Source organism: Miscanthus floridulus, chromosome 18, assembly GCF_019320115.1.
Source record: "Miscanthus floridulus cultivar M001 chromosome 18, ASM1932011v1, whole genome shotgun sequence".
NCBI lineage: Eukaryota > Viridiplantae > Streptophyta > Magnoliopsida > Poales > Poaceae > Miscanthus > Miscanthus floridulus.
This window is the reverse complement of record NC_089597.1, coordinates 77,299,530-77,315,187: the sequence shown is the minus strand read 5'-3', so window position 1 is coordinate 77,315,187 and position 15,658 is coordinate 77,299,530. Positions and strand designations below refer to the sequence as shown.

General features: G+C 44.3%; 1 protein-coding gene across 1 annotated transcript; it reads right to left on the bottom strand.

Moving 5' to 3' along the window:
- Positions 1–10,343: 10,343 nt before the first annotated feature.
- Positions 10,344–11,210, bottom strand: LOC136522724 (uncharacterized). The gene has a single exon (XM_066516533.1). It carries the CDS (start codon positions 11,037–11,039, stop codon positions 10,602–10,604), a length of 438 nt encoding a protein of 145 aa, XP_066372630.1. The 5' UTR covers positions 11,040–11,210; the 3' UTR covers positions 10,344–10,601.
- Positions 11,211–15,658: the final 4,448 nt, after the last annotated feature.

The window sequence follows — 15,658 nt, the reverse complement described above, 5'->3', positions numbered from 1 at the left end:
CTCGGGTGTCTGGGGTTATCCCTACGTCGGGAGTTCCGACAAAAGTCAGAAGTTCCGACTGTCGGGAGTTCCGACTCGAGTTGGGACTTCTGACACAAGTCGGGACTTCCGACTGGACTTCTGACTGGACTTCCAACATACCTGACAGAAAATCCTGTTCGGATCTAGCCTTTTGGATTCCGATCCGAACTGTTCCAAACTCGTGGGAAACTTAGAAAATAAGGCTTAGAGAGGTTTCCTACTGGGATAAGACCACCCCCCCTCTATATATATGAGAGGATCATGGCCGATTGAGATCCCATCTATCCAATCGTCATACAAACCAATCTATCAACTCCTTATTCCCTAATTCCTCTCTCTCAACCCCTCTTGCTGTTCGTTGAGTTTCCCAGCGAGATTCAGCGGCATCCTAGGCGGCCTTGCTGGTCCTAGGAGATCCTCCACGTGCTCCTCCCTGACGGGTCTTCCCGAGAGAGGTTCGGGAGCTTTTCCAGCCAAGAACAAGCTCTACATCGGTCTCACCGATCTTTAGATTGGTTTGATCGATTACGCCGCGTTCTTACTGCGTTGCAGGTTGTGTGCAACCTCTTTGGGCGTCCAAGGCCCTGCTGGTGTGTTGGTTTGGGGTCATCCTCAACATCAACATACTTTTTGGCGACTCCGCTGGGGACAGCGAAGCGAATCAAGAATCAATCTACTAGCAACATGGGAGGCAACGATGGTACTGCCACTGACAAGGGTGACAAGACCAGCCCCTTCAATGAGGCTAACATGATCTTTCCTCAATCCATGGACGAGCTTCCAGATGAGTTGCGCCAGAAACTTCAGGCCAAGCTCGATGCCGATGTCAGGGCTTTCTTGGAGAGCTGCACCAAGAATCGGCACGACAAGGTCACTCAGTTCCGAGAACCCTCCTACAGTGATGCTACCGCTCCCGAATCTTCAGGCACCGAGGAGAAGGGCAACGAAAAAGCTAAGTACGACGAGGAGGTAAATACTGATGCTTATCCTACTCATGCCAATTTTGCTCAGATGTTGATAGATGAAAGAAAATTGCATAGTAATAACCTTTAGCACCTTTCTAATCTACTTCAAGCACATATGGATAAGTTACAAGGCAAGACAACCGATTGTGATCAATCGGGTGCCATGCAGCAACCTCAGTTCGGTATGCCTTTGAATTTTTATGAAAATCAAACCTCTCATGCTTCCGCTAGCCAATTTCAATCGGCCCCTTCGACATCTGAAATCGATAAGGCCGGTCAACCTGGTGCTAGCACATCTACACGTACAGGTGTTGGTGCACAAAGTTCGGGTCGAGCTCTTCGAACCGATTATGGAGCATCAACAAATAGAGCTTCAGCGGGGCATAATATTTTACCAAACCCACCGAAGTCACCTAGCCAAATTCCTACATTTAATGTTACTCCTAATGCTCCTACTACCGATTTTGATGATGCTTTGAATCGGTTTAAGGATGAATTGGCTAAATCTTTTGAGAGTAGTTTAGGAGTGCAACTTAAATCTAGTAGGAATACTTATCAAAAGCCGTACCCTTCTACTTATGATTTTATGAAAGCACCTGATGGGTGGAGGGTACCTGACTTTCAGAAAATTAGTGGTGATGATAGTAAATCAACCATGGAGCATATTAGCATGTTTCTTGCACAATTGGGTGAGGCTAGTGCTTATGATTTTATGAAAGTTCGTAATTTTCCTTTATCTCTTACTGGCACAGCTTTTGCATGGTTTACTTCATTACCATCTTGTTCTATTGGTTCATGGGCTGAATTAGAAGAGAAATTTCATAATCACTTTTATAGCAGTGCTCATGAAACAAGATTGTCTCATCTTGCATCAGTTCGTCAAGGGCGTGATGAGTCCGTCCATGATTTTTTCAAACGATTTAGAGAGATTAAGAACCAATGTTTCCATTTAAATATTTCTGAAAGAGATTTAACTGATTTATGCTTTGCTGGTTTACGTTCTAGTATTAGAGAAAAGCTTGACCATTATGAGTTTCACAATGTTAATCAACTTATGCAAAAGGCCGTTTCAATTGAATCACGCTATAAAGAGTCTCGTGATGCTTATAAATCTCATCGTCAGAATGTGCATTTTGTTGGTGATTGTTCCGATGATTCTGATGATGATAACAAAGAATGTTTAGCTGCTGAAATTAAATGGCCAGCAGAGAATAAATTGGTTACTTGTCCTTCTCTCAAGCCGATTCATAAAAATCGGAATGAGGAAATGAAATTTACTTTTGATTTCTCTAAATGTGACCGAATCTTTGATGAATTATTGAAATTTGGTTATATTAGAATCAATTATACATTGCCTTCAGCTGATGAGTTAAAGAGAAGGGCTTATTGCAAATATCATAATTCTTTTTCTCATGCCACTAATGATTGCAATGTTTTTCATCGGCAGGTCCAATCGGCCCTTAATGAGGGACGATTAAGTCTTACTAAAATGCAAGTTGATAAGACCCCTTTTTCGATGCACATGGTTGAAGCAGGGGCGCCCGCTGTTTTGATTCGTCTAGAGCAAGCCGATAAAGCCCAAGGCAAGAACATGATTATCGGCGAACCACGTGTAGCACCGAATGTCGAAACAAATTCGGGGCGCAAGGTGGTGCTTGAGAAGGATAATGAAGGCAAGAACAAGTTGAAGATCACCGTCGGATCAACGCAATATTTGAAAAGGCAGCGGTGGTATGAAACAACGGCGGCACAGCAGAGGCCGGCTAGGCCAAGTCCACTAGTTGGCCAAGCCAACTCCAGCACACAGCAGGGGTAGTCGGTTCAACCGACTCAAGGAGTCGGCATAGCTGACTCTACCACCACCTCAACTAAGTCAGCTGAGCCGACTGCACCAGTCGGTTTAGCCAACTCTTCTGGTTCCAACAACTCTGGCGCCTCCAGTGTTCGTGTTTTGCGTACATTTATTCCACAGCGACCGGAGATTGGCACCTGGAAGACGAATGAGAAGAAGAACCAGGGAGAGTTCATGAAGAAGCAATGCACCTTTGACAGGCTCATGGCCAAGTATAAGCAACAAAAGGCCGATTCCCAGAATCAGCCATTTAAAAAAAAGAGAGTCTACTCCACCTAAGCGGGAAGATGACAAGATCAAGCAGTTGGCGGTGGTGCAACCAACAGCTCCGTTTCAAAGAGTTGTTCCTCGTGTTTCTCGCTGGGGTCCCCCGATTCCACCTCTGGTTACTCCGCAATGGGGTCCTTATGGAGTTTGGGTGACGTATCCTCCGGTAGCACCTATGCATAGCCAACAAAGGTGGGGAGATCCTACTGGTTCAATTCCAAGACCCTCCGTCTTTAGCCTATTGAACAATTGTCAATCGAGCTCTAGTGGTACAAGTCAAGATCGTGTGATTACCTCCAGGACTTTGACTCCGCAAGAGTCGGGAAAGGCACCAATGCATTAAGTTTATGTGCCTAAGAAGGTTGAGATTCCCGTCGTCCCCCCACCAAGAGCTAGGCCTCAATCGGTTATCACAATCGGCTCCATGGAAGCTCCCATCACTAATCATGATGGGTTGATTGTAATTGAAGAAATTCCAGCATCTAAGCAAGACGAAGCTCCTAAAGATGTTTTTGGGATTGAAGAGAAGAAACGCTTCGAAGGAGATTCCAAGTACTGGCAACCCGTATGGTGTCCTTGTGGGTTGAATAAAACTCAACGGCGCAAATTGCAGCATGCCCGACATAAGCAACAGAAGAGGGAGAAGCTTGCCAAGATGGAGAATGAAATACTCAACCCCGTACAGGTCGAAATCCCTCCGGAAGTTCAAAACACCACTACTGCTGCTGGCCAGTCGGCTAGGTCGACTCTAGAGTCAGCTAAGCAAATTCCTGTGTTGAGCCAGTCAGCTAAGCCGACTCCTGAGTCAGCTGAGCCGATTTTGCCTACCCTTACTACTTTAGAAGCTCTAGAGTCAGCTAAGTTGACTTCCGAGTCAGCTGAGCTGACTCCTGTTGTCTTGGGTGCCTTTGAGGTGTCCTCTGATGATTTTGCTACTACTGTTGCTGCTCTGGTTGGCATGGAGGTTCCTGAGGTTCCCGACAAGGAGATGGTTGACTATGAGCCTACTCTAGAGAGTGGAGGTCAATGTAGTTGTTTTATCTGCTGATTACTACATCATGGCAGATGACTCCATGGCGGTAGAATTTAATTTTGCAACGGAAAGCGCTGTATTTCAAAAACCAGATGACTCCATCAACCATCTCAAGCCTCTACATGTGAAGGGTTATATCAATGGCACACTGGTCCATAGCATGTTAGTAGACAGTGGGGCGATAGTGAACTTGATGCCGTATCCGCTTTACAAGAAGCTCGGTGGCACTGATGAGGAGCTAATCAAGACCAACATGACAATCAGTGGTGTTGGAGGAGGTGCTCCCATTCCGGCCAGGGAGTTGCTAACATGGAGCTCACCATTGGAAGCAAGACTTTGGCTACGGCGTTCTTCATCGCCGACGTGCAAGGTAGCTATAACTTGATACTTGGGCATGATTGGATCCATGCCAATTGTTGTGTGCCATCTAGCTTGCACCAATTTCTCATCCAATGGGTGGGAGATGCTATTGAGGTCGTGCATTCAGATTCATCGGCTGATGTTGCTGTAGCCGATGCTCCTACACTCGGGGGGCATGATGCTATTGCTTGCTTATCTGGTAGAGATCTTTCTAGTTTTGAATTTATTAGTGTTACCAGGCAAGGTTTTGTTCCTGTGTCCTTGAAGCCGATTGATAATTGGCTCAATATCATCATGTAATCATTATTGTAATGGATGCTAATGTTGAATGGTTAAAACATCGTGTTGAACAGTATCGGGCTAATAAGACCGATGCATGTGAGGCTATTGATGATTTTGATGAGCTCGATAAGTTGGGCCAAGGTTTTATGTCGGCTAACCCTTTGGAACAAGTTGATATTGGGGATGGCTCTGTGCCCCGACTGACGTTTATTAATCAAAATTTGGAAGCCGGTTACAAAGTTGAGTTAATCGCGCTTCTCAAGGAATACGTTGATTGTTTTGCATGGGATTATACAGAGATACCTGGATTGAGCCGAGAGCTTGTTGAGCATCGGCTCCCTGTTAAGATAGGATTCAGGCCTTTCAAGCAAAAAACCCGTCGATTTAATTCTACAATTTATGATAGGATTAAAGAAGAGATTAATCAGCTATTGCAAGCGGGGTTTATACAGCCATGCAGGTATGCGGAGTGGGTCTCTAATATTGTGCCTGTTGAGAAGAAGGATTCTGGGAAGATCAGAGTATGTATTGATTTTAAAGATCTGAATAGAGCTACTCCAAAAGGTGAGTATCCTATGCCTATAGCTGATATGCTTATCAATGATGCTTCAGGACACCGGGTTATTAGCTTTCTTGATGGTAATGCTGGTTATAATCAGATTTTCATGGCCGAGGAAGATATGTCTAAGACGGCCTTCATATGTCCTGGGTTTGTTGGTCTTTTTGAGTGGGTTGTGATGACATTTGGGCTAAAGAATGCAGGTGCTACTTATCAAAGAGCTATGAATTTGATTTTTCATGATTTAATTGGGGTGATTATGGAGGTGTACATTGATGATATTGTGATCAAATCGGCCGCCCATAAATCTCATTTGGCCGATTTGCGTCTTGCTTTTGAAAGGATGCGCCATTATGGATTGAAGATGAACCCACTCAAATGTGCTTTTAGGGTATCGGCTAGAAAGTTTTTAGGCTTCATAATTCATGATAAGGGCATAGAGGTTGATCCCAAGAGGATAGAGAAGATCAAGAACGTTAAGGCACCTACGTGCAAGAAGGACTTGCAAAAGTTCTTGGGAAAAGTGAACTACTTGAGAAGATTTATTGCTAACTTGTCTGGGAAAATTATTCCTTTCACCCCTATATTGAAGCTGAAGGATGAATCTGAATTCACTTGGGGGGCAAAACAACAAGAGGCATTTGAAAAGATAAAGGAATATTTATCAACACCACTGGTTCTTCGTGCACTTAGGAGAGGAGTTCCTTTCAAGTTATATATTGCTGCCAAAGAGAAGGTAATCGGGGCTGTTTTGACTCAAGAAGACAAGGTAAAGAATATGTGATTGCTTATCTTGGTCGCCGTCTTTTTGATCCCGAGACAAGGTATGCCCATATAGAAAAATTATGCTTATCACTGTACTATGCTTGTGCTAAGATGAGACATTATCTTTTGTCTAGTACATGTGTTGTTGCTTGCCAGGCCGATGTGATAAAGCACATGTTATATCGGCCAATTCTTCATGGAAGGATAGGCAAATGGGCATACGCACTAATAGAATATGACTGGACTTTTGAACCATTGAAAACATTAAGAGGTCAAGTTCTTGCTGATTTTATTGTTGAGCATGGTATTGATTTAGATGATGAAGTCAATTACCTAACTTTTACTCCATGGAAATTATACTTTGATGGATCGGTTTGTAAAGATGGCCAAGGTGTTGGTATTATTCTTATTTCTCCTAATGGTGCTGAAATTGGAATGTCAAGCTGATTAGATTTCTCTTGTACCAACAATCAAACCGAATATGAAGCTCTATTATTCGGGTTGATCATGTTGCGGTCTATGGAAGTAAAACATGTTGAAGCTTATGGTGATTCTTTGCTGGTAGTACAACAAGTTGCTGGTGAATTTCAATGTTTAGAAGGATCACTAAGAGTTTGTCTTGATGCTTGCCTTGATGTTATTGATTATTTTGCCGAATTTCAAATTCAGCATATTCCGAGGCATGAAAATCAAAAGGCCAACATGTTAGCTCAGCAAGCATCTGGCTATGATGTCAATGGACATAATTTCCATATTCAAGAATAGCCGATGCATGAAGATTTCAATTTTTCCTGTGTAGGTACAGACCAGTCGGCTCAGCCAACTGACCAAGTTGGCTCAGCCGACTACTCTTCTGCTATGGCCAAGTCGGCTAAGCTGACTGCCCTAGTTGGCCAAGCCGACACCTCTAAATCGGTTAAGCCTACCAGCCCAGTTGGTTCAGTCGACTCCCCTATGACCAACCTGGTCAATTCGCTTGAGAAGCTATCAAATCGGCCTGATATAACTTCCAGTAATGTTGGGGCCGATTTAGAAGATTGGAGGACTCCCTTGTTGAGATATCTGCGTGATCCAAGTGCCAAAATTGATAAAAGTATTTGGCGGAGCGCTTTCAAATATGTATTGCATAATGATGAGCTTTATCGAAGAACCGCCGAAGATTTGCTGCTTAAGTGCTTGGGATCAGATCAGGCAAGAGTGGCTATAGGAGAAGTCCATGAAGGCATCTGTGGTACGCATCAATCGGCCCCAAAGATGAAGTGGTTATTACGTAGAGCTGGTTTCTATTGGCCTACTATGATGGCCGATTGTTTTCGCTACTATAAAGGTTGCGAAGAGTGCCAGAAGTTTGGAAATATTCAGCTTGTGCCTGCTGCTGTGCTTCATCCTATCATCAAACCATGGCCTTTTCATGGTTGGAGGTTAGACTTCATTGGCCAAATATATCCCTCATCTTCGAAGGGACACCGATTTGTGTTAGTTGCTATAGATTACTTTACTAAGTGGACCGAGGGAGTTTCTTTGAAGAATATGACACACAAGGAAGTAATTAAGTTCATTACTGAGCATATTATTCATAGATTCGGTATCCCTCAAACATTAACTACAGATCAAGGGACATCGTTTGTGTCTAAAGAGGTGAGAGAATTTGCCGAATTATATAAGATCAAGTTACTCAATTCATCTCCATATTATGCTCAAGCCAATGGCCAAGCTGAGTCTAGTAATAAGACTTTGATTAAGCTCATCAAAAAGAAAATTGAGGAGAATCCAAGGAGATGGCATGAAGTTTTGTCTGAGGCTCTATGGGCACATCGCATTTCAAGGCATGGTTCTACAAAGGTTACTCCTTTTGAGTTAGTATATGGCCAAGAGGCCGTGTTGCCTGTCGAAGTGAATTTGGATGCATACAGGCTTGCTAAACAAAATGATTTATCAGCTGTTGTGTATCATGATTTGATGATGGATAATATCGATGAGGTGACTGATGTGAGATTAAAAGCTCTCAAGGAAATAGAGAAAGATAAAGCTCGAGTTGCCAAAGCGTACAACAAGAAAGTCAGGAGCAAATCCTTCCAAGTGAGAGAATTAGTGTGGAAAACCATACTACCAATTGGATCGAAGAGCAATCAGTTTGGCAAGTGGTCACCGAATAGGGAAGGTCCTTACAAAGTGGTCAAAGTTATATTTGGAAATTCATATGTGCTAGAGACATTGCAAGGTGAACGTCTCACGAGAGCAATCAACGGGAGGTACTTAAAAAGGTGCTTTCCAAGTGTTTGGCAAGAAGCCTAAGTGCTCACCAAACAATGGCCGATACATGTATCGCCCTTAGAAAAATGGCCGATGTATACATCGTTCTTAGCCACTGAGCAGCCGATGAGTTGGGAATCGTCGCTGTTTGGTTTTAATTTATTTGATTAAGTGTTTTCAGGTTTATGCATCATTCACCTAAAAACAGGGGGGGCATATGTTGACAACCAAAAATGTTCATTTTGTGAAGTTGTCAAAATGTGAAACGAACTTCACCATTGCGTTCCTCTCGTCAAGACGGTCAAGAAACATATATAGAATGTCTAATTCGGAGTCCGGATGAAGAAGTTATGCCCTCGGAAAGATGCCCCGTCGTCGGGAGTTCCGACCCAAGTCGGAACTTCCGACTGTCGGAAGTTCCGACGTGTGTCGGGACTTTCGAGAAGCCTGAAGAAATCTGCTCGAGTGTCTGGGGTTATCCCTACGTCGGGAGTTCCGACAAAAGTCAAAAGTTCCGACTGTCGGGAGTTCCGACTCGAGTCGGGACTTCTGACACAAGTCGGGACTTCCGACTGGACTTCCGACATACCTGACAGAAAATCCTGTTCGGATCTGGCCTTTTGGATTCCGATCCGAACTGTTCCAAACTCGTGGGAAACTTAGAAAATAAGGCTTGGAGAGGTTTCGTACTGGGATAAGACCACCCCCCTCTATATATATGAGAGGATCATGGCCGATTGAGATCCCATCTATCCAATCGTCATACAAACCAATCTATCAACTCCTTATTCCCTAATTCCTCTCTCAACCCCTCTTGCTGTTCGTTGAGTTTCCCAGCGAGATTCAGCGGCATCCTAGGCGGCCTTGCTGGTCCTAGGAGATCCTCCACGTGCTCCTCCCTGACGGGTCTTCCCGGGAGAGGTTCGGGAGCTTTTCCGGCCAAGAACAAGCTCTATATCGGTCTCACCGATCTTTAGATTGGTTTGATCGATTACGCCGCGTTCTTGCTGCGTTACAGGTTGTGTGCAATCTCTTTGGGCGTCCAAGACCCTGTTGGTGTGTTGGTTTGGGGTCATCCTCAACGTCAACAGTTATGGTATAGTGTAATCAACTTATTTAGAGACATAAATATTGTACGTATTTTTTATAAACATAGTTAAAGTTAAGAAAGTTTAAACAATACAATTCTCATAGCGACTTTTTTTTAGAGACGGAAGGAGTAAGCTTGAGTTTGTTTTATGGTAAAAAAAAAACAAATCCACGAACTTTGACGACTTCTAGATATGTATATAGTATAAGAAAAAATATATATTATACCATATTATAGGATGCGGGGAACCCATAAAATAAAGCCTATATGAAGATATGCGAGCTAGTCCATTTATATCCCTAATAATGTGTTTTTAGCACATTACTAATTTGACACTATAGTATTTTATTGTACTTAAAGACCGCTCGTGAATTAACAATAACGTACATATAGAGCTGAGCTGAGTTTTAAAGGAATTCTTAGCTCGTCCACCTTATACCAACTAAACTCAACTTTTATAGGAATTGATTGCTAAGCTGAGTTAGTTTTACCGCTGGACTGAAAGCCTGTTTGTTTCGAGTAATAATTTTTTGGCCTTTTGATTGAAAAGCTGGCATTCTGAAGTTTGTCTGTTGCTTGTTGGCTTTTAGCTATCGACTTTTCTAAAAAACACTAGCTTCTTTTTTTTTGAAACTAAAAAAACTAGCTTCTCAGCACACAAAAGCTATAAAAGATCTTCTCAGCTTTTTGTTTATTATTTTCCCATAAACCGGCTTTCTAGCCGTTTGTTTCACTAACCGTAATAATAACCTGGTAAGTATATATACATTCACAACTTTGGTTAAATTTAAAATTCAATAAATTTCACGACCTCTTGATATGTACGAGAAAAAAAATCGATGTATATTGCACCATATGCTCTGTTTCTAGCACATTACAAATTTCACACCGTAGCATTTCACTGTACTTGGAGACCGCTCGTGCATTAACAATACCGTAGGTATGGAGCTGCATGACATAGCTTAACAGTACAGCGGTTGACAGACATCTCTCTCTCTCCTTGCACACCTAGCTAGCTCCTGGATCATTAATGTGCCCAACTCACTGCGACTGCGACATGGCAAGTTGGCAAATGGCAATGGCAAACTGCAAAGCATCCGCCGTTCATTCCCAAAACAACATCAAGGCGCACGCACACACCACACTCCATCGTTTCAGTAAGGGAAGGCGCTGGCGCCGCCGTCGCGCCGCGCGCTCGCGGCGGTGGTGGTGTAGAAGAGGTCCGCGAAGTCGCAGAGCTCGTTGATGTCCTCCAGCAGAGGCGCCGCCGCGAGCGGCTCTTGCTTCGGCGCCGCCGGCATCATCGCCAGGTAGCCGGCGGCAGCCTGTTGATCCATCGCCCACCCGGCGGCGGCCTGCTGCTGCTGCCCGGCGCCAACGAAGGCCGGCCGGCACGGGCGCGGCCTTTGCGGCGGCACCGCCGGCGCCTGAGCCGTCTGCGACGAGGCGGCGGCGGGGGACTTGCCGGTGAGGCGCTGCACGACGGCCTTGAAGCTGGCGGCGTCGGAGCTGATGAACTGCGTCTCGATGAACTTGACCTTCACGCCGGCGTCCTGCGGCGGCCGCCTGGTGCCCTGAACCTCCATGGCCATGCGCTCTGAGACGATACCTCGAAGCGAAGCTATGTTGACCAGAGGTCCAGAGAGCCGCCGCCTCGAACTGCTCTTGGACTCGGAGACCAGGCGGTGTCGACTTGTGCAAAACCGAAGCTTGGATCGGTTTTTCTTGCGTTGTGATGTGGTGTTGAATTGGCTGCGGAAGCTGCTCGGCTTTTATAGGTTCAGCCGCCGTCGACGCAGAGCTGGCCACCGGGAGGAAGCAGGCATATACGCGCACTTTCCACTGATTGGCGGGACCCGGCATGCTTGGGCCCCGACGATCAGTATCACGAACAGGGTGGAGTGCGAGGCGGTTGGTGAGCTCCGTGCGGGAGGCAGTTGGCGGCAGGGGCGGATTCAACGGTGGGGCGGGGTACAGCTCTCTGAGTCTCTCTGAATTTTTAGCAAAGATCTATCACGTAGGTAAGGTTAAGACTTAAAATTAAGCAGTAGTCAAAGAGATAGAAGACGACTATATTGGTGTCAAATACTTTTGTTTAGCGTCCTCTAAATTTTTTCCCCAATCCGTCGCTGGTTGGCGGGCTGGTCAAAGGTTCGGGTCGCCGGAACACCGAGCGGTCAGCCGGAGGGGGCGGACCGGCGGCGGTCAAGCGCTCGTGCGCAATAGCAGCAGCTGCAAGCAGTCTACTACTAGTGTCACATCAGGGCAGTTCGTTCTTTTCCTGCTGAACGCCATCACTCTTCTGCCATTTTGCACGCAAGTGGTCGAAAGTATCCAACCTAGCAGGAGTGAGTGGTGCACGTCGTTGTGTTGAATTGACCGTGGAAACCTACCCCGGCCCTGATGTCATTTTGTTAGTACCTTGCATTTGCGGCACGGTGACGGTGACACAAAAGTCACTGGTGGTATTAATAATTTATTTACTAGTATATGTGAGCATTAAGTAGCGTAGATTAGTACCAACGTTGAATAGACCACGAAAGTGTAAGGGGTGTTTTGATCCGGTGGGAGGTGTTTGGTTCCACGGATTAAATTTTAGTCACTGTCACATCGGACGTTCGGATGCTAATTAGACAGACTAAACATGAGTTAATTATAAAACTAATTATATAGATGGAGACTAATTTACGAGATGAATTTATTAAACCTAATTAATCCATCATTAACACATATCTACTGTAGCACCACATTGTCAAATCATGGACTAATTAACACATATTTAATACTCCAAATTAGCGTCAAACATCCGATGTGACAGGGACTAAAATTTAGTCCGTGGAACCAAACACCCCCTAAAATTTAGGCGTGAGGGTGTCGAATGGGGTGTTCAAATACTAATAAAAAAATAAATTACAGAATCCGTTAGTACTCCACAAGATGAATTTATTAAACCTAATTAATCCGCCATTAGCACATATTTACTGTAGTACTACATTATTAAATCATGGACTAATTAGGCTTAAAAGATTTGTCTCGCAAATTAGTCGCAAGCTGTGCAATTAGTTTCGTAATTAGTCTATATTTAATACTCTATGTATATATCCAAACATCCGATGGGACAGCGACTAAAGTTTAGGAGGAGAAACCAAACATTCCCTAACAGCTGCGAATTTCACATACAAGTATTTTTCTTTTGTGTAGTAGTAAACTTAGGTCTTCTTTCCATTTGCATCTCTGCCATGCTGGCCTCTATATTAAGAAAGTCCTCACCTTTTATGTGTTAGCCTATAGACGTGGGGTTATGCTTTTTATCCATAATGGTCCTCGAGAAATTAGAGTATTTTTATGGAAGGTGCTAGGATGATGGGAATAGAGAGAAGCAGGTGAGTAGACCAAACTGATAAGTGGCTAGGCTTATTGGTGACATGGCTAGCTCCTAGTGTTAAGTTTAGTGGAAGGTGGTGGTAAAAGAAAACCCCACGTACTATTGTACAATCCAAATAATCCACTTTGTAGATTGAGCCTCTAACCAAAATTTAGCTTAGTTTATAACCCTTGAACTATCTCATTTGGTCTTACCTACCCTGGCCCGAATGACATGTATTTCTTATTTCAATGCATAGAAGTTGAGTTTAAGTTTCAATGTTGTGAGGTAAAGCACATATAGAATCCTATGTTAGAAAAGCTCTATTTTAAGAATTTTTTTATTACTCTTCATGCAATTTTGTATCATATATATGCACCTAATGATGAAAATAATTAAAAAATTCTTATCGTATTTTTATAGAATGAATGCATGATATATATAGTGTCCTATGTGGTTATGTCAACCAAAAATGTTAATTTAAAATTGTACTTGTACAAATAAGTAAGATAAACCTTGTTAGGGGGTATTAGGTCTATTGAAATGATTCTCGGGTGCGAATATATCAAAAGTTTTATTCAAGGTTCTAAGTGAACAAAGTGGAATACTAAGGATATTAAAATGGACTTCTTCCTTGCAAGAATGATGATTCCTAATATACCATGTCTTTGGAATCGGTTGCCCTAAGCCAAGTTGTGACCTAAGAGGGAGATGGGTGAATTAGGTCACTAAGGAACTGTCCAAGGGTTACACTAGCATTGCTGAGAGATGAACATAATCCATGCTATCTATAGATTTGCTCTTTAGGTTTATTTAATCATTTACCCACAACCCACTAAGAGTTTTGCAAACTTAGAGCCAATCCAAACTAATATATAAGTTATTCCACAAAAGTAAAGGTACACAAGTGCGCTAGAGTGAAACGTAGAAATGTAGATATGGTAAGCAAAGGGAACATGCAAGAGGTCGCAAACTCTGGCAAGAATATATTATCTAATGGTTATAGTGGGAAACCTCCACCCATACAGTCTGCATTGGAGATCCACCAGTGACACATTCTTTGTCACCAAGTCTCTCTTAGTCAAGGCCTTAAACTACGCCACAAAAGCCCAACCAAGCTAGATGTTCAACTTACACCAAGGAAAACCTCACCCTTCATCTTGATCACTGACACTACTATGCAGCTTGACCCACACAGACAAGGGTTCTCGTCCCCTAAAAATTAAAGGGTTTTTTTTGGATTGGTACCATTACAATTCTGCAATTTTGGATAAATACTATTACTATTCACCTATTTAGAACCATGCCATTATAATTCTTCTTCTGCTTGAATCATACCATTTTCTATGTATTCCATAGTGTTGGGCCCACGTGCAGGTCACTGTATTCTCGTATGCCCCAAAATACCCCCGTTTGCTTCTCTCTCTCCACTCGCTGACGTGTGGGCCCCACACATCAGCTTCTCCTTCAAACCTCCGGCCGATGCAGTTCGTCGCTGCCCCCAATCCAGCTCAACGCCGGAGCTCTGCCCAGAGCAATGCCACACCCACCCAGAGCAGGAGCCGACGCCCGCCTAAGCTCGCTTGTTAGAGCCGCCGCGTCACGACCCACGCTCCGCCTACCAGAAGCATGCCATCTGCCTGAGCTCGCTTCTAGGAGTAGCGCTGTTCTTCTAAGCTCGCAAATGAAATGGGAGATGTCGTCTCTCCGGGCGATAGCATGACGCTAGCGGCCACCAGCCCTAGGCCGCTCCTCCCTAGGCACGCCGCCGCTCCCTATGCGTCGCCCCAAGAGGTCGAGCCCCTGTGGCTCCCTGCCCACGTCAGTGGCCAGCGGCTCCCTGCCCGTGCCAATGGCCAGGCTACACCGGCCCCAAGGAGGGCGGCGCCCCCAACGCCCTTGCCGTGGCCGCAACCCCCAGGCGACAGTGCTCCCAACCTCAGCCATAGGCGATGGCACCCTCATCCCATGCCTCTCCCCTTGTCTGCTGTCTCCATGGACTTCGAGCACAAGGACTGCAAGGGAGGAAGAAGAAGATGACATGTAGGGCCCGCACATTAGTGATAGGGAGAGAGGCTAGCTTGGACCCTATCCACTTGTAGCCAAGGGCATCTGAGTCCATACGATAATACACATCGTCGTATACGTCTGCAACTGGGCCCAAGTCATCCTTATATGTATTCTATGGCATTTCTATGGGAAGTGAAGAATCGTAATGGTATGTTTCCAAATAGGCAAATAGTAATGGTGTTTCTCCAAACTTAAAAAATATAATGGTATGAATCCAAAAATCCAAATTAAATGCCTTATCATCATTCCACACCAAGCTAGTGGGTCAACAAGCTTTCCATTGATCTCCTCAAGGCTTGAAGTGTCAGGGCACCAAGTGTAAAGGTGTGGTGGTTGATCATCGACAACGAAGTAACAAGTTGTAATTCATTGCATGATCCAATGATAGGATCATCTGGTGCACTAGGGTCATCTTATCATAGGATCATCTGGTGCGCACTTCTTGTTTGCCATGCCATCTTTAAGTCATTAATAGGCACTATGTAATGCTACAATGAACACTTAAGTCCATGTCACTTCATCACCGGACCATCCAGTGCTATAACTCCCCAAGACTTTAACTTCTTCACTCTTTGTTGAACTTATGAATTGACGGACAGTCCATCTTTATAGTCGGACGCTTCATCAATCCTATGTTTTTGAGAAGTTGATTTAGAGAAAGGGGTTTTAGCATTGGTCTTCTCCACCAAGCCACATGACACCATGTCATGTTCTCATATGCAATGAGCTCCTCCAAAGCACTAGTTGAGCACTAGCAACATGACCAAGCCATCCTTC

Excerpts from the sequence above, each read along its gene's own strand:
- LOC136522724 (XM_066516533.1), bottom strand. The coding sequence starts at position 11,039 with ATGGCCATGGAGGTTCAGGGCACCAGGCGGCCGCCGCAGGACGCCGGC.